The sequence below is a fragment of the Canis lupus genome, chromosome 1 (assembly GCF_003254725.2).
Source record: "Canis lupus dingo isolate Sandy chromosome 1, ASM325472v2, whole genome shotgun sequence".
Lineage (NCBI taxonomy): Eukaryota > Metazoa > Chordata > Mammalia > Carnivora > Canidae > Canis > Canis lupus.
Window position 1 is genome coordinate 103,236,391 of NC_064243.1, and position 17,285 is coordinate 103,253,675.

Sequence of the window (17,285 nt, forward strand, 5' to 3'; positions counted from 1 at the left end):
AGGCCAGCCAATCAGCGGCCGCGTCCCGTAGCTTCAGGGCGGGGACAAGTGATTGGCTCAGGACCTGGTGAAGAGGCGGTCTCCAGGCTACACCAACCCGAATTCGGCATCTCAGCCAATCAGCGCTCGCTACGGACTTGGAGGGGCGTGGCAGCCAGCCCAGGGCCAATCCGTAGCTGAGGCAGGAACAACAGGGAACGGCATCCTCTCGCCAATAGAAAGTGCTCAGAGGTGGGCCTGCAGTCGGTGGACGGCTACGACGCCATGAATATCTTGCCCAAGAAGAGTTGGCACGTCCGGAACAAGGACAATGTCGCCCGCGTGCGGCGTGACGAGGCTCAGGCCCGAGAGGAGGAGAAAGAACGTGAGCGGAGGGTGCTGCTCGCTCAGCAGGAGGTAAGCCCCGAGTGCGGTCGGACGCGACTCCCGGGCCGAGCGCGCAGGCGCGTGGGGGAGGGGCCGGAAGCGGGATGGCGCACACGCGCAGTGCCTCCCGTGAGGCTGGAGGAGCTGGGCGCGGTTGGAAACGCAGGGGCTCGCCTGCGCGGGCCCTACCTGAGGCTTCCCCACCTGGGCCTCCCCTTTGCCCTGGTTTCCGCCACTCGTTTTGCGTGAGGCCGGGGTGTGCCTGGCTTAGAGTAGGGGCTGCTGAAAAAATGAATCCTGTGCAGTTCAAAGAAACGCAGACCCACGTTTAGTGTTCCTGCCCGACCCCTCTGGAGCGTCTGCTGTATGCTCGCCCCGAGCAGAGCGCTGGACCTGCTCTGTTCGTGCCCAGAGGGCACTGCCCTCCGCTGTGCAGAGAAGTGGGACGTACCCATCCCCCTGTGGGGCCAGCCCTCTCCCCGCGGCCCCCAACCCCGGGGGTTCTCGGAGTAACTTCTAGCTTCTAGTGTGCACGGAGTTTGAAGTTTGTTAACGAATCTGGCCCTCACCGCTGGCCGGGAGGTGGTCTGGGCTTTTAAAGCTCACTTTGGTCAGCAGATTGCACGTGGTCGAGGGACAGTGATCTGGAGCCTTACTGTATTTCTGGTCGCCTGCTCGCAAATTTTGGGCTGCCTTCCTAGCTGTTTTTATTGTGCCAGCTGAGGTTGGGAAACCCTTCTGGTTCACCAAAGGCAGCGTACAAACCCAGGTGTCACCTCATTCTCCCATCCTCTCCCCCAGGCTGGGTGATGCTCTGATGAGCCCTCAGCACCAGCACGGGGATTCTCTGTGCTTGGCACCGGTCTCACAGTTCTTGGAGGCATGGCTAGGCAATGAATGCTCTGCCTGTAACTTTCTTTCCCCCAGGCCCGCACAGAATTCCTACGGAAGAAAGCCAGGCACCAGCACTCGCTACCTGAGCTCCAAGCAGCAGAGGCGGGAGCCCCCAGTTCTGGCCCTGTGGACCTATTTCGGGAGCTGCTGGAGGAAGGGAAAGGGGCGACCAGAGGCAATAGAGAGTATGAGGAAGAAAAGCGACAGGAGAAAGTAAGCTGCGTGCCCCCCCCACACCCGTCCCTGTCAGTCAGGGGTAAAGTCTGGGGTGACTGATGGGAACAGAGAGGTAGGGTGGGGATGAAATGAGCTGACACAGAGAACTCAGTACTGGAACACAGCACTCCCAGTGTGGGTTATTGGCACCCTCCCTGCAGGGGCTTGGAAGTGGGTGCACGGCACTGTCAGGTACAGACCCCTTGGGCTGATGTCAAGACCCTGTGGAGGTGTATTAGGAAGCTTTTTCATCTAAATCAGAACCTGGGTCCTGTCACTTACCCACTTTCAGGGGTTCCCACCAAACTCTGAACTTGCCTTTGTCTCGCCTCACTCCTTTGCCTTGCTGGCGGGCTTTCAGGTTCATCTTTAAAGTATCTCCCCAAAGATGCTGCCTCTGAACCCTAAAGCAGCTGCACCCTGTCCTTCCCCCTTGTGTTTTTTGTTATTGAATTGACACTCTGCCCAGTGCAGGAGGCCCACCTGTCCTTGGAAAAATGGCTGAGTTGACTCATGCTGCTTCTACCTGTCCAGGAGCCTGGGGGATTCTGTTGTCACAGGTAGGGCTCCCTGAGTGGAGACATCGCTGACATCCTCAGTTCCCTCTTTCTGTCCCCCTCAGGAGAGGCAGGAGAAAGCTCTGGGCATCCTGACCTACCTGGGCCAGAGTGCAGCAGAAGCCCAGACTCAGCCGCCTTGGTATCAGCTACCCCCACGGCAAGGGGCCCCCCAGCTCAGCCCAGGTCCAGATGAAAAGATCAAGAACCGCCTGGACCCTCTACAGGAGATACAGAAGCACTTGAGGAGGAAGAGACGGCACAGTGGGGACAATGGTGGCCATGGCAGGAAGGGGAAGGAGAAGCCTGAGAAGCAGCGGCCTGAAGTGTAAGGAAGTGGGCAGCTGCATTGGTGCTGTCAGGGTGAGGGGCTGGGGGCCTGGGGAGGCGGCTCGCCACGTGTGGCTTTGGGGCCCCAACGCCCTAGCAGGGGGTCTGCAGAGGCAAGCTGGTTTTCCTGAGCCCCTGTGACCCTTCACTCAGCCTTGATTGTCCAGTGGCTTCTAAAGAGACAGGGCGTGAAGAGACACTGTGGTGACTGGGGACGTAACCTTGTTTCAAGGTTTTCTCGCTTCTATGCAAAATAGCAATAGATGAAACCCACTGACACAAAGCTTTCTGGGGTCTAGTTTGAGAACCACGGGGTCAGTCAGAGCAGGTTTGTGTCCCAAGGAGGACAAACCTGAGCAGGTCTCCTAGCTCCTACAGAAGGAGAAACTGAGGTCCTGGCTGTGCTCATCATCATAGCTCATGATTTGGAGGGGCATCAGGGGCAGTGATGGCAGTCCTGGGTCCTTGCACAGCATGAGGCCAGCTTCCTACCCACAAACCTCTCAGACCAGAGCAGGTAGAGGTGGACGGGGTTCCAGGTGGGGCAGCTCCTTCTTGGGGGAAAGTGGGACCTCTAGGGGCTACAAGCTTTCTGACCTGAGTGTTCTCCCCCCAGACCCCCATCCCTGGACCAGCTTCGAGCTGAACGTCTTCGGCGGGAAGCAACAGAACGGGCTCGGGCAGAGGCCCTGCTGGCACGAGTCCGGAGCACAACCCCCCAGGAGGAGCAGCCTGAGGAGGAGACAGATGAACGGCGGAGGCGGTACAACTCCCAGTTCAATCCCCAGTGGGCCCGGCGCCCCACCAGCAAGACCCCAGCGCTCACTGACTCCTGGGGGGAGAGGAGAGGCCGCAGCTGCCAGCCGTCATATAAAACTATTTATTCATAAATATTTTCCAAAATGAAAATAGGTTTACCAAAAAATGTCCCTCACTGGGGAGGGGAGGAGGGGGCAGCCCTCGCCCCCGGGCCCCCAGGGTGGGGCTGCTTCCTGGGGGTGAGGGCTGCCCCAAGGCCTGGGGCCTCCCCCAGTCTTCCAGGGCCGGGCCCTAGCCTGGGCAGGGGGGTCAGCATGCGGGGGGGGGGGGCGGGGGGGCGCGCGGGGGTAGAGGGAGGGCCCGGTGTCACTGGAGGTCCCGGTCCTCCAGGTAGCGGTACTCAAAGGTGAAGCCTTCCTTCTTCCGCTGGCCCCACTTCTCGTAGTCAAAGTAGATGTAGGTGCCCTGCCCAGGGGAGAAGGTGGTCAGTGAGTGGACGAGCAGGTGGCCAGGAATCTGGGCCGGACCGACAGACAGAGGAAACGGATCTCTGGGCCAGGGACGTGCCAGGTACCAGGCCCAGCGGCCTGCATGCACGTGCCAGCTCCTTCCACCCTCACCAGGCTCTTTTTGGTCAGGAAAAGATTCTCCTGCCCCCTTTAAAGGAACCGGGGAGGCAGAGGCGCACCAAGGCCAGCATGGGGCCTCAGTCCCCCGCACATTTACACAGCATCTGACTTCTCCCGAGGGCTGCGGCGCTTGAGCACAGGAGCTGGTGCTCAGCCCTCGAGCTGTGTGCTGCTAGCATTGACCTTCACACAACCCCGAGGCTGTTACCCCATCCTAGAGAATGGAATAGGCTGAGTCTAAGTCCAGGCACGCTGTTGGGATAGATGTTTTATTGGTGACAGTGGTGGCGTGGGTGTTTCTGAAGGAGGGAGGCCTTGCCGTGGACTTGGAGGATTACTTTGGCCCAAGCCAGGATAGAGAGGGGAGTCTGCTTAATGTCAGAGAGGACACGGGGAAAGGGCCGGGTCTGCATCAGTATCTGAGATGCTGCAAAGAACCTGAAAAGAACTGAGGGGAGGGGACCGAGTTCTCTGAGGATAGAGGCCTTGTTCAGAACTTGGCATCAGGCAAATATTGGGTAGAAAAAACCATTGTGGAACACAACAATTAGAAGTTATCAGAAGCCAACACCCCCATGGTACTACAGAGCGGGCACCACAGAGTACTCACATGTCATTAACTCATCTAATCCTTGTAACAACTGCACACATGGGGTTTGTCAGCTCGTGTTTATACATAAGGGCATGGAGGCAGGTCCAAGCGACTTGCCCAAGGTCACCCAGCTGGAGCTGAATTCAAACCCAACACAGCCTGGCCACAGAGTGTTGTGCAACAAGTAGGAAGTTCTGATTTTCACCATGTGGGAAGGTCATTAAAGAATACAGCTTCCCTGTTTGTGTTTGCCGAGGAGCCCCTGATCTGCTGGGTGTGAGACGATAGGCCAGGTGCCTCCCCGGAGGACGGGACACCATGGTGATGCCCCAGGGGAGGACCAGCAATGGGGCCGGAGGAAGAGGACGACGACCACGGGCCTGGGGGTGGGCAGGGCACAGCGAGGGGCCCTCACCTGCTCAAACTCATCTGTGATGGTCTTGGGCTCCTCGTGCCTCTGGAACCACATCATGTACTTGGTGTGGAACCGCCACGACTGCTTCTTTAGGGCCTTGGCTGCCAGATACTGCGCCTTTGTGCCCTGGGGGAGGAAGGGAGGAGCCAAGGATCAGGGGGCCCCCAAACTGGTGGGGGCAAGGGGCACAGGGCATCAGGGCTGACCCGGGCCCCGCCGTAGACCGAGGGTGGGCTGGACAGTCCAGGTGGAGATGGGTGGGGACACAGAACATACCACTGCTGGTCAGGAAGAAATAGCTTTCAGAGAAGCTTTGAGAAGGAAAAGAAACTACTGCGTGTTGAGAGCAGGCAGTTCAGGAAGCTTCCCAGGGCAGGATGAGAGTGGGGCTGGTTCTAACTCCCTGGGGTCATGCAGAGGGGACAGTTCTCTAGTGGCCTCCAGAGGCCGTGACTGCACTGTGACGGATACCGGGGCACACCCACAGGAGGCCGGAGGGGCGGGGGCTCCCAAGCCCCCACAGTGGACAAACCTAGCCTGAGCTGAAGTGGGGATGGGGACAGGTTTGCCTGGGGGGTGAGGGGAGGGCAGGACTGGGGACAGGGAGGGGGTGCGGTCCCTGTGGCCGCAGTGGGGCACCCACCTCACCCCTCCAGCCCGAGGGGGGACGGCGGCGGTGGCGGCGAAGCCGGGGGGCCCGAGGCTGCCCCGGGGGCCCTGCTGTACCTCCAGATAGTAGAAGATGAAGAAGAGCGTCTCAGTCGACAGGCGCTGGTAGAACTCCACGGTGTCCGAGTGTGGGGGTGGCATCTGGTGGTGGTAGGGGGGTGTCGGGCAGGGGTTCCGGGGGAGGTACTGCCTGTGGACGAGAGGAGGCTTATTCTAGTGCCTGATGATTCCCACGGTCTCGAGGTGGGGGTAGAAATCTAGACCTGATGTGACCACAGCCGCCCACCCCACGGATCAAGGGAGCTTCCAGGTACCCATCACCCCAGCATGGAGGACCAGCAGCAAGCTTCACACAGTGTCTCAGGACTGGGGAACCATACCCCCCCATCAGGGCTGCCTCCCCACGCTCAGGGGTCTTGGTCCCTCACCGGATCCGCTCGGAGTCTGAGGGGTGGGGCATATGGTGCCAGGCGGCCTCTTCCATGGCCTGCTGGTAGAGCTGCTCCTTGGTGAGGGGCACAGGCCCCAGGGGACACACGCCCAGCGAGAGCGGGATGTTCACTTCTGACAGCTGCAGGGGCGGCTGAGCTGAGGCTGGTGGGGCGGACGTGCTGCTCAGGATGATGTCTGCAGGGCGGTGTGGGGGGTGTGGCAGGGCCAGGCCCTCCGGTGAGGCTGGAGTGTGCCGTTACACCTGCCTGGCCGCCCCCGCCTCACCCAGACCCTCACCTCGCTCGGTTAGGTGCAGCGTTGGCACAGGATCCTCGATGCCGGAGCTGATGGCTGCCCGCTCTGCCATGGACTTGAGAGAGCTCAGAGGTTCCGGGGCCTGTGGGGAGAAGACAGCTGCTACCCATGCTGCTTCCCCCTCTGGCGGACGCTTGGCTCAGCCAAGGCTACCAGTTCTTCACCAAGGCAGCTGGCAGTGGGGAGAAAATCCGGATGTTGGGGCATAGGCAGCATCAGAGGAATGCCCGGTGAGCAGGGCCCCTCCCGAGCCGGACCATGACCGCGTGCTGCACATGGCAGACCAAACTGTGGTGCATGGATGCGGCACCACCACCGCTCAGAACATGTGGTAGCACACAATTCTCATACCCACACTAGCACCCACTCTGCTGGCGGCCATGCCATGGGAGGCTGCTGTGGGGCAAGGATCTGCACGTACCCCAGCTCCCATGGCAGCCATCCCAGAATTCTGGCACAAGAGAACCACTCCTTCCCTTAGCCTGTCCTGCTATGGGGACCTCACCGGACCCCAGGACCCCCATCACTCCCGGCTCAGAGGTCTCTCCTTAGAGACCTTGCTGGGCCACCTCCCCAGGTTCAGTATAAGACATTTCTATGGCTCCACAGCACGTGCTGCCCTGCCCCGTGCAGTCACACGCAGCTTCCCGTACAGAAGGCGGGACCTGGGTGTATTCACCCAGCATGAAATGCATCCCAGAGTGGGCATCAGTGTTTTCTCAATTTAGGCGGTCCCTCGGAAGGGAAAAGGATGGTGGTGAGCTGGATGATGGGTGTCTGAAGGAGTAAGCAGAAATGGGGACAGAGATGATGGGAACCCAGAGTGCAAGAGGGCAGGTCCCAACAGGAGCACAGGAAAGTGTCCCAGAGGGCAGGATGGTGGAGGAGCTCAGAGACCAGGAGAGAGCACAGGCAGTGTGGAGAGCACACCAGAGCCCCCCAGAGGAGTTGAGGGTGGCAGACCTGCAGGTTGGGGGACAGCAAATGTACAGGAGGACGGCAGGACAAGGACACAGCAGCTGGGGCCCACCTTGATCTCTGGGGCGGTGCTGAACTGTGGAGGTCCGTTGAGCAGGGCGCCAGCTGCCTTGGCCTCACTGAAGCTAGGTGTTGGGGAGCTGGGAGGGTTCACGGGAAGCGGCACCAGGAGGCTGGGTCCTCCTGTATTGTTCCCTGAGCCTGGGGCCACACCCCCAGCCCCTGCAGGGGCTGCTGCACTGGGTTCCTTCCTGGGCAGCAGAGAAGGAGAGAGGGCTCGGTGCTCCAGGGACGAGTCAGGCCGCGGCGACGGCACATGGGGTGGGGAGCATGTGGGAGGTGGATGTTCCACTTAGGTGCATGGACACAGGGCAAGTGCGTCCATCCCTTGGGGCAGCCCACCCAGAGCCTGGTAAGGAGGCAGACCCAGGGAGCAGCTCTTCACTCCTCCCTTTCTTGGGGCCATCTTCTGAGAAAGGTCTGACCTGAGGTATGGAGCGGCAGCTCTCTGAGGGGAGTCAGGTGAGCCTGAGGCAGGTCACCAGAAAGGGGACATATGGAACTCTGTGAGCACTCCCAATCAACCAAGGAACGTTTTAAAACAGTCAAAAGGGCAAAGCTAGGGGACTGGCGTATACGATGTTCTGGCTGGAAAGAAGTTGGACACGACACCCAACCCAGTGGGAGAAGTCCTGGCAAGGACAGGGGCTGAAGGCCAGACACTCACGAGGTGCTGGGAGGTGGGTTGTGGGGACCTGATGGGGGGCCCAGAGCCTGGCTGCTGGCACCACTGCCCCCACTGCTGCTGAGAGCCACCTCTGCCGGGCTGTCGGCCACCACTGAGCTATAACCTGGGGGTGGGAAGAGAGAATGAAAAGAGGCCAGCCAATCCCAGACCCCCCCAACCCCCTGCAGTCCTCCCACTTACTGGTGGCGCCGTTCTGTTTGCCAGCACCTCCACCTCCACTGCTGTTACTACTGCCACTGCCGCCACTGCCGCCTCCACCACTTCCCCCTCCCCCACCGGGCTGGACACTGGGAGGCCGGGGCTGGGTGGTGCTGGACCCGCTGGGGGCTGGTGGGGCCACGGCCTGGGCGTAGGGGGCAGGGGTGCCGGAACTGTGGCTGGGAGCTGGGCTGGCCTTGGGGCCCAGGGCACTTGTGGGCGCTGCTGGGGTGGAGGCCCCATTGTTGCCAGGAGTGGTGCTAAGGGCAGAGGTGGCAGGTGGGGGGCCAGGTGGGTAGCTGGGCGGCACGGCCGGAGACTGAGGATGCTGGTTGCTGTGGACAGGCTTAGAGCCATTTTTGGCTGGAGACTGCAGGTGGGAGAGAAGAGGATCAGGATCCAATTGACCAGCAGGTCTGCTGAGCCTCCGGCACATGCTGCCCGCCCTCCCCCCCGCCGCCCCGGCACCCCTCCTCCAAGCTGGGCTGCCGTCCTCACTGGGCCTGGCTGCCTGAGCTTCCTCCCCCTGCTGACCTCAGCCTCAAGGCTTCAATAACCACCTTCACACCTAAGACACTCACATGCATCCCAGCCCCCACCCCAGCTCCCCATGTCCTACATGGACGCCTCCCCACAACATCCGGTGGGGGTTTGACACACAACCAGGGTGTCGGTCACAGACACCCATCTGAGGGCAGGGAGGTAACTAAATGTCCTCAGTATGTAATTAGTCCAACCAGCTGAGTCCAAGAGAAGAAAAAAAATCTAAATTGGACAGCAGTCCTGAATGTCACTTCAAGGGTCACAAAAGCTACTTGAAGGGCTGCTGATGACCACTACCTAGAGAGCAGAGTGACACGCCCAGGGCACAGTGGCAGCTAACTGCTCCCCACACCTCACACATGCCACATGTCAAGGGATTATGAGACCAACTGGTTCCTGGCCCCCCCCCCAGGGCCTACAGCAGCCCTACCGGTGCCCTCCCACCAGGCTCCTCCCTAACTAGGACCCTGGTTCGAGGACCAGCTCCCGTCCCAGATCCACAGGGTTCACTGGGGGAACACAGACGGCCTGAGAAGTGCCTCCCCTCTCGGAAGTCCATGATGTCCATCACTAGCACAGCCAAGACCCAGGACAAGGCCCAAAGAGGCCCAAAGAAACCCGTGTGACTTCTGACTGGTCGTTTCTCCAGCTGGTGGGGCCATTCCACAGCCACTCCACAAGGGGCGGGGTGGGGGGGGGGACCCTCGGCCTGAGCCAGGTGGGTCATCTTTGGACACCACCCACCTGTCTGCCCGCCCCCTTCTCCCCACCTGGTAAACCATAGTCTTCCCCCCACGTCACGGGCAGGGGTCTCTCTGGAGCAATGTCTCCTGACCACCCAGGCCAGGCCACTACTCCATGCCACACACTCAACCACAGCACCAGCCACCTGCTTGCCTGGCCCTCCACACCTGCCCTAAGTAAGGCTACTGGCCTTCCTCGGGGTGCACTCAGGCCTTTGTGAGCCCTGGGAGCCAATGGCAGACTGATGTGCCCGTCACACCTACCTGGCTGACTTCGCTATCTGTTGAGCGTCCTCTCTTCTTGTCATCTTCAGAGTTTTCCTGAAGTGAGAGAGGAGCAGTCGGAAACCTGTGTGACCCCTAGGGCCCCAACAGAGACTCCAATCTCTGAAGCTCCCAGGGCTGCTGCGGGACCTATGCCCTTAACCTCATCGGGGGACCCAGGGTCCTTGTCTCCTGGGAGCCAGCACCCCCTGCCAGCGTCTCACAGGCCTGGCAGCCTGCTCTCCTCAGGGAATCCAGTCCTGGATCCCTGCCTGAGCCACCCCCCACTGCCTGGCCTCTGCCGCATGCTCCAACCCGTGACACCAAGACCCCACTTCCTTGGTTCCCCTCCCCTGGGCTGCCTCCTCACTGTGGTGCAGTTGGCCGGGCTGGGCGGGATGGGAGAGCTGGAGGTGGTCGAGGTGGGTGTGCTGCTGGACTGGTTGAAGATCTCATCCTCCATATGACTGTGGCTGGGGGGGGAGGTGGCGACCAGCGCCTGTGCTGTTGGGAGCAGGGAGGGGCATGCTGAACAGGCTCGGGCACCGTCCCACCTGGCCCTCACTGCCCCATGCCCGTAGGCCAACCCCGGGCCTCACGAATGTCCTCGAGGTCCAGATCGTCATAGAGGAACTCGTTCTCCTCGAAGTCAGGGTCCTGGGACGAGTCGACATAGTACTCAACGTCATCCTTGATCTTGCGAATGGCATCAACAAGGATAGAGTCGTTGTCCAGCATGCGCAGGATGGTCTCCAGCATGCGCACGTGGTAGCGGTGCTTCTCGATGTGCCGCTTCAGGCCCTCAATCCGGTCCTGCTTCTGCTGGCGAGCCCAGGGCCAGGCTCAGGGGCTGCAGGGCACCTGCCCAGGCCCCTCCTGCCCCCGCAGAACCCGTCCTCAGTCCCCGACCCCTGCAGAGATGCAGGAGGCTCCACTCCAGCCCCTCCTGGCACGGGCAGTGTGGAGTCTGCCCGCCCCGACCCCTCAAGGACCCTCAGCTCCCACCCAGACATCCCTGGAAACCTCCCAACAGACCAGAAAGCCCCATGCCTCCTACACTGTGGCCCTCCCTGCAGCTCCCGACAGCCCAGATCTCACAACTGCAGCCTACCCCACCCCGCCCCATCTTGCTCTAACGGCAAATGATGATGCCTGTTTGCAGCAAGCTTGCTGTTTATGACCACCGTCATCTTTGTCCTCACAATCCCCACCCCTAGGGGTCCAGATTCAGTAGCTTGGCTCGGGCTCTCCAGCCACCTGCCCCTCCTTCAGTTCTAAATATCCCCATCCTTTCCACAAGGACCTGTTGTGGCTCCAGCTTCCCAAACTCCTCGGAGTCTGACACCCAGATTGGGCACCTCTCCCATGCCCCCTGCCCCTGGACCCAGCTCTCCGCTGCCTCTGCCATCAAGTACATGTCGTTTGCATCCCCCTGAATCCACACCCTTCAGCCCTGGAGTTCTGGAATCTGGGAACCTAGAGCTGGCTCTGCCCTAGATGGCTCTTCTCAGCCCAAATGAGGCTTGCCTCTCCTTACTGCCTCAGGACCTGAGCCTTCTCGGAGCCAGGAGGCTTCAGCTCTCAGACTTCTCCACCCTGTATGGCTATCTGCTCTCACCTAGTCTGCAACCCCAGCAGAACCCAGCATGTTCCCCCAAACCACTCCCCCTTTCCATGGTGCCACTGCTGACCAAGGCTGGAGCCCTGACACTGGCTCACAGACAGGTGCTACCCCCAACGGGCCACATGCCTCCCACTCGCCAGCTCATCTCTGTCCCCTGGGTGCAGTGTCCCCCCTACTCACATCCTTGTCACCTTTCTTCTTGCGCGTCTGCACAGACAGTGACTCCACTTCACTCTCAAACTGGTCCACCTGCATGTTCAGGGTGTCAATGGTGTTCTGGGGGAGAGGGAGTGGAAAGGCAGCTGGTCAGCAGGTCTCCGTGGATGCCTGGAGGTTAGGGCCCCAAAGGTCACCTCCTCCTCTCTTTCCTGACTCACTGTGAGCCACTGGCCGACCTCCTCCTTCTCCTTCTGGGCAGGGTCCACCTTCTGCGCCAGGCCCAGGCCCTCCTTGCTGTAGGCTTTAGTCTTGGTCTCTCGCTCCACAACTTTGAACCGTTCCATTTGCTGTGGAGAGCGCAGTTGGCAGGAGATCCCAGCCCATCACCTCTCCCCTTAACCTTGCTGGAGAAACCATCCTCTTCCAGAGACTTCTTGGGCCCAGGGAGTCCGGCCACCTCCCACCTCTCAGGTACCAGGCTCTGAGCTCCTACCGTCTCAATGAGTTTGCGGTTGTCTATGAGCTGCCTCTTGTCCTTGATCTCGTTGGATGCTACCCATGTCTTGATCTGGTCCCTCAGCCGCTGCAGATGGGGAAAAGCAAGAGTCACATTGCCTCAGGACCTGGGCACCAAGGCTGCCAGCCCCCTCCTCCCTGTTCCCTCTGCCCTCAGGATGCAGGAAGCCGGGCCCCTAGGCCCCTCACTTGAAGCTTCTTAATCTCCTTCTTTAGATCAGCTTCATACTTTTCTTTCTGGTTCGCGTTGGCTGCATTGTGGAGCTGCGGGATGAAGGGAGCCCAGGTGTCAGTGTGGGGCTTGCCATCCTAGTGCCCATTCTAGTGGTGAAGCTCCAGCCTCTGAGGAGTATGGATGCCCCCACTCCCATCTGTCTCAGAGCTGCTCCTTCCATCCTCAGCACCAGACCCACAGCCCCTCTCCCTGGCCTACACCCAGAGACCCTGAGCCTTTTCCCATGCTCTTCTCCTCTAAGACCCAGACTGTTAAGGCCCCAGGCTCTGTACCTTCTGCCAAATATCCTCAAACTGTTCCACGCCCTCGGACACCTTCTTGAGGCAGCGATCAATCTCACCTGGCCAGGGAGGAGAGGCTATTAGCACCTTGCCCAGGCAGCAGGCACCCAGTGGGGAGTTCTGAGGATAGTGGGCACGAGGCCACACAGGCAGTGGGCAGGGAGACCAGTACCTTGGAGTTTGCGCTTGTCCGCCATCTTCCCTGCCCTACAGACGCACTCTCTTCATACTCTCTTAGAGACGGACGCTGCTGAGAGACAAGGAAGGGGGACATGTTTATTCCCTGTCTGTTCCAAACACAAACATGACGAGGCTGGGAACAGGAATACATGGGATGGTAAAGCGAAGATGCGTTCACTCTCTGATGAGAGATGAGGCCAAGTTCTACTTATGCTGCCCTGACAGCCCACTGCAGGGGTCTGAACACTCTGGAAGTTTGCTGAAACAAGGAAACAAATGTACTTTTCGTGTACCTCCGACCCAGGAAGTGGGAAGTACCCAGAGCACGGGATACTTTCTCACCAGATGACAGACATTTTAGAGCAAGAAGTCAAGCAGCCCATGGCTGAGTGCTGGGGATGAAGGCCCACAGAGGGGCAGGGCACACAGGTGTCTAGACTCCTAACTCGGGGAGGTTAGCCCTCAGACAGGTCAGAGACAGTTTTCAGGGAGAAAGTTCAGATGCTGTGAGAACTGCAGGGGAAGGAGGGGGAGCAGCGGGAGATGGGAAATACCTGGAATCAGGAACAGCTAAACACACCCGTCGTGACAGGACTGGGTCCCAAACAGAAGAGGGCCTTACACCACCAAGTTCATTCCAGAACAGAATCCTTAAAACACAAGAGACGGCCCAACCCAAAGACACCGATACCAAGATTTAGACACATGGGAGTAGAAAGCATCACCCCCGGAGGGCCAGGAAGGTGGAAGGGGACCACAGCTATGAGAGAGCCATCTGTGCACTCGAAGGAGTTAACGTATCAGATGTGGTGGTAACACAGGTAACACAGCCAGGACCAGGAGAGAGGGGCATCTTCACCCTAACAGTCTATGCAACCCAAAGGACGCTGAGGTCAAAGGGGAGCCACCAGGAGCTCTGGCCCAAGGAAGCCACAACTTAGGGTCGACACCAGGATCAGGGAGGATCCACGAGCCTTGCAGGAGTGTTATGCCAGAGGTCACTCCCCAGAGAGGGGGTCTCTCCTGAAGTGTGGCTGAGACAGGCCCAGGGCAGGGAGCCCAGGGCAGGAAGCCCAAGAGCGGCCTTACCCACAGCCAGGACGGACTGCCTCACCAACAGCCCTATCCAACAACACTTTCTACGATGACAGAAATGCTCCCTATAAATGCTACCTATGTCTCTAAATACCACTATGAAAAACTAGAACTTTGCATTTTTATTTCAATTACACACAGCTAACGGCTAGCGTATGAGAACACGTATGAAAGCACAGGGCATGAGAGTATGCTGGAGAAGGACCAAGGCCCCAAGGCTGTCTGCACCAGCATCCTCCGCGAGAGCCCATTCTGGACACTGAAGAGCGGGGGAGAGGGATGTCACAGCTCAGACTTGAGGGAGCATACATCTCCATAAGAGCCAACCCAGATGATGGCTCCACCCTCGGCCCCAGGCCAGCCGACACACCACAGTGGGGCCAGATCCCCACACAAGATCCCTCCAAAAAGGAGGCAGCCAGAGAAGCACCTAGCAGACAGTTGCACAGAGAGGACCAAACTGAAATGGAAGAGCCTTTGGCCTGGGAGCTTGGGAGAGGGCCAGGACCCCAACACAGGAATGCCTCTTACTGCCCAGGGGCAGCCCGGAGGGAGAGGATGCATGCCACAGCTCAGGGGGGAGGTGATACCCCAAGAGGGGAGCAGACTGTGGCAAGTCCTGAAGGAGTGAGAAGCATGGTGCCAGGGGAACAAGAGACCTCACCCAGGAGAGGACATCTTGGGCCCAGGGAAGACAACCCTGGATCTGTGGGAGGCACCAGGGCCCAGGGTACTTGCACCTTCTGGGTACTTGCACCTTCTGGGCTGGGTGCTACAGTGGACAGGAGCCTTTGCTGTGGGAGCAACAGCCCCTGCCTTTGAAGAAAGATGCTCTCCCTCCCCCACCCTGAAACAAGGGACCAGAGATAAAGAGAACTGGAGCCTGGGCCTTGAAGTGGAGGTGCCACAACGGAAAAGCCCCATTCTAATAGAGCTGGGAACCCCCATGGCTCCTGGGGGATCCTCAAGGAAAAGGTAACCACAGTAGGCCCACCGAGACAGGGGATCTCAGGCACCAAAGAGCTCCCACGCTCATAGCAAAGTGTCTCAAACATAACTGAGGAAACAAGAAGCCCTGGCCCAAGAGGCTTCACCAAGTCTCATCCCTCCCCAGGAGCCCATTCTGGGGTTGGGGTAAGTAGTGCGCCAGACCCATGGGAGGCAACAGCCATTTCAATGCAGGACCAAAATGACAATCATGGACAGCCCCCAAAACCTCAGCTCCGGGGAAAGGGCACAGTCACAGAGAGGCCTTGCCGGGGACCCGGGGAGGAGGGCAGAAAGCCTAGTCCCTAACCCCGGGGGCTGTCACAGTGGACCAGGAGCTTTGGCACACTGGGAAGTGACGCTGGAGAGCAATCCTTAGCCCAGGAGGCTGCTGACGGAGCCACACAATGCTCCTGAGACCCTGGAGGAGGGACATGTAGAGCCTAGGGTGCAGGTAGTCACCCCCCCCCCCCCACACACACACAGGGAGGCTGACACCAAGGATGGGGGCCTGGGAACCCCACCCGGGGAAAAGACTACAGCAGAGGAAACTCCGTGCTTCGCAGACTGACAACGGCGAGGGTCTCCCAGCCGCTGAGAGGGTGGAAGCCTTAGAGCCACACCTGAGAGCATGCAGGAAGGGGCAGAAGCGCTGCCCTGTGCACCTACACCTAACACGGGCCAGGGCCCACCGGGGCAGGAACCCGCTGCCTGGGGGAAGCAACACCGAGAAAGTTTCCTTGCCCTGGAGGAGAAAGCACACCCCCCAGCAAAGTGCACATGTCTCATTGGTAGGGGAGCCTCAGCCCTAGGAGGCCTCAGGCTCCCAGGGGTCCCCGGTACCTGGGAGTGGGGTGCCGTGTGCCCGGGACCCAACACTGCGGACACCAGTAGGGACCAGCACAGACGCCGGGGGGCGGGCCGGGCCACGGGGGGGTGCACTCCACCAAGGGCTGATGGAAAGGGGGCACGCTATCGGCACACCCAGGTCCGTGGCGGGCGCCCCAGACCCGCGAAGCCGAGGGAGTGGGAGTGACATCACCCGGCCCGAGGGGCAGCGCAGGGGCTGCCCCGGCCGCCCCGAAGGCGCAAGGCCCGGGCCCCCGACTTTCCGCTGCGGGGCAAACTTTGGCGGAGGCTGCCGGGGGCCGGCGGCGGGCGGTGCAGGGGGACCTGGCCCCGGGGTGGAGACCCCCTCCCCGAGCCGCCGCCCCCGACGCGGAAAGGGGCGGCCCCGCGCGCCCGCACCACCGGACCCCCGCGGGGGACCTCCGGCGCCGCCGCGGGGCGCGGACGAGGGGGGCACGGGGGGCGGGGGCAGGGCGGCGGGCGCCGGGGCCGCCCCTGCCGGGAGCCGGAGGTCCGCCCGCGGGGGCCGGGGGTGCGGGGGCGGCCATGTCGCGACAGGCGGTGGTGGCGCCGGGGGAGGAGGGGAAGGGGTCCGGCCCAGTCGAGCCTGACGCTCTCACCACAGGAGCTGGCGCCGCCGCTGAGGAGCGTATCGCGACAGGCGGGGGAGGCGAGCACCCGCCGCCTTTTTCTCGCGCCCCGGGCCCGGGCGCTATCGCGATAGCGGCGCGAAGCGGAAGTGGGGTGGGGGGGAAGTGGGCCCGGGGTTGTTCTGACGACGGGGTCGGGGCTCAGGGGAGGCCGCGGCGTCTGCCGATGGCTCCGCGGAAGCTGACCGGGCCCGGTCCAAGATGGCGGCGGCGGAGGAGGCCTCCCCTCCTCTCTTCTCGTCTCTGGCGCCGACCCGCCCCCGAGCCCCGTGCACAGGCCTGTGATTGCTCCGGCGGCACGTCGCTCTTGCCCTTCGGTCGCACCCTATTGGTCTTTGGCCAGGACGCAGCCGGCCCCCTCTCGCCGATTGGGCAATCCCTCCAAGGCGCGGCGTTCGATTGGCCTCCCGCGCAGGCTACTAGGATTGGCTCAGGTTTTCCTCCCCGCTCCTCCTCCTCCCCGCCTCAGGGCACAACACGCCAGCGCGAGGGCCCGCGCGTCCATCAAGACGCCACTGTCGTGCTGATTGGATACACCCGCCCCCCTCTCCTAAACCAATTGGCCGCGGGGAGGAGCCAGGCTGATCAGGGGCGGGAAGTCGGGCGTCGAGTTTAGGGCCGTTTGTAATTGGTTGTGAGGGGATCTTCTGCCCCGAGGCCATTGGTTGGCTCCGGAAGTGGGTGGGGAAAGCGGAGGCAGGCGTGGAGCGTGGGCGTGAAAGGCCTTACACCTAATGGGAGGAGGACAGGTGCCGAAGTCGCCTGCCAATTAAAGCTGCGCTGGGCCACGGGGCGGAGCTGGGCCGGCGGGCCCGCCCCTCTCCGCTCGTTGGCCAGGACAGCTGTCGCTCACCGCGGCCAGTCCAGGGGCGCAGCGAGGGGGCGGCACCGGCCTTCGCGGCGTGTGAAACGGGGCGTAGCAGGCGGGCTTGGCTCCCGGGCGCGTAGTGCTCCTCTCGCTGCCTGTTTGGGATTCTCATGTTTCGGACTCAGGGTTGTAGATCGGAGGAGGGAGGCAGTGGTCACCGGCAGCTCCGCGCTCCGCGGCGGGGGAACAGGAG

The 17,285-nt window shown here is 61.1% G+C and overlaps 2 protein-coding genes across 13 annotated transcripts; one reads left to right on the forward strand and one right to left on the reverse strand.

Moving 5' to 3' along the window:
• The first annotated feature begins 147 nt into the window (after positions 1-147).
• LENG1 (leukocyte receptor cluster member 1) lies at positions 148-3,272 on the forward strand. Its single transcript, XM_025424000.3, has 4 exons — positions 148-396; positions 1,294-1,473; positions 2,099-2,361; positions 2,980-3,272. The coding sequence occupies exons 1-4, from the start codon at positions 265-267 to the stop codon at positions 3,251-3,253; spliced, it is 849 nt and encodes a 282-aa protein (XP_025279785.1). The 5' UTR covers positions 148-264; the 3' UTR covers positions 3,254-3,272.
• Positions 3,221-16,460, reverse strand: CNOT3 (CCR4-NOT transcription complex subunit 3). Of its 12 annotated transcripts, none has more exons than XM_049104443.1 (18): positions 16,195-16,460; positions 12,636-12,713; positions 12,455-12,522; positions 12,137-12,211; positions 11,925-12,014; positions 11,650-11,778; positions 11,453-11,548; positions 10,236-10,470; positions 10,019-10,152; positions 9,649-9,705; positions 8,081-8,468; positions 7,880-8,003; positions 7,205-7,403; positions 6,157-6,256; positions 5,856-6,021; positions 5,485-5,617; positions 4,759-4,884; positions 3,221-3,587 (listed from the first exon to the last, which is right to left on the reverse strand). In XM_049104443.1, exons 2-18 carry the CDS (start codon positions 12,658-12,660, stop codon positions 3,489-3,491), a joined length of 2,244 nt encoding a protein of 747 aa, XP_048960400.1. In that variant the 5' UTR covers positions 12,661-12,713; positions 16,195-16,460; the 3' UTR covers positions 3,221-3,488. The 12 variants fall into 12 exon arrangements, 10 of the variants coding, with proteins under 10 accessions (XP_048960400.1, XP_048960251.1, XP_048960228.1 ...); XM_049104294.1 differs by having other exon boundaries at positions 5,856-6,054; positions 12,636-12,710; positions 16,195-16,459; XM_049104271.1 differs by having other exon boundaries at positions 5,856-6,054; positions 16,195-16,459.
• Between the last annotated feature and the right edge of the window lie 825 nt (positions 16,461-17,285).

What these genes read in the sequence shown, in the direction of transcription:
- LENG1 (XM_025424000.3), top strand. Translation starts at nt 265, where the DNA reads ATGAATATCTTGCCCAAGAAGAGTTGGCACGTCCGGAACAAGGACAAT. An exon ending in AAGAAAAGCGACAGGAGAAA is followed by an intron (nt 1,474 to 2,098) that starts GTAAGCTGCGTG and finishes TGTCCCCCTCAG; the next exon opens with GAGAGGCAGGAGAAAGCTCT. An exon ending in GAGAAGCAGCGGCCTGAAGT is followed by an intron (nt 2,362 to 2,979) that starts GTAAGGAAGTGG and finishes TTCTCCCCCCAG; the next exon opens with ACCCCCATCCCTGGACCAGC.
- CNOT3 (XM_049104294.1), bottom strand. Translation starts at nt 12,660, where the DNA reads ATGGCGGACAAGCGCAAACTCCAAG. An exon ending in GGACATTCGTGAGGCCCGGG is followed by an intron (nt 10,153 to 10,235) that starts GTTGGCCTACGG and finishes TGCTCCCAACAG; the next exon opens with CACAGGCGCTGGTCGCCACC. An exon ending in TCACAGATGAGTTTGAGCAG is followed by an intron (nt 3,588 to 4,758) that starts GTGAGGGCCCCT and finishes TCCCCTGGGCAG; the next exon opens with GGCACCTACATCTACTTTGA.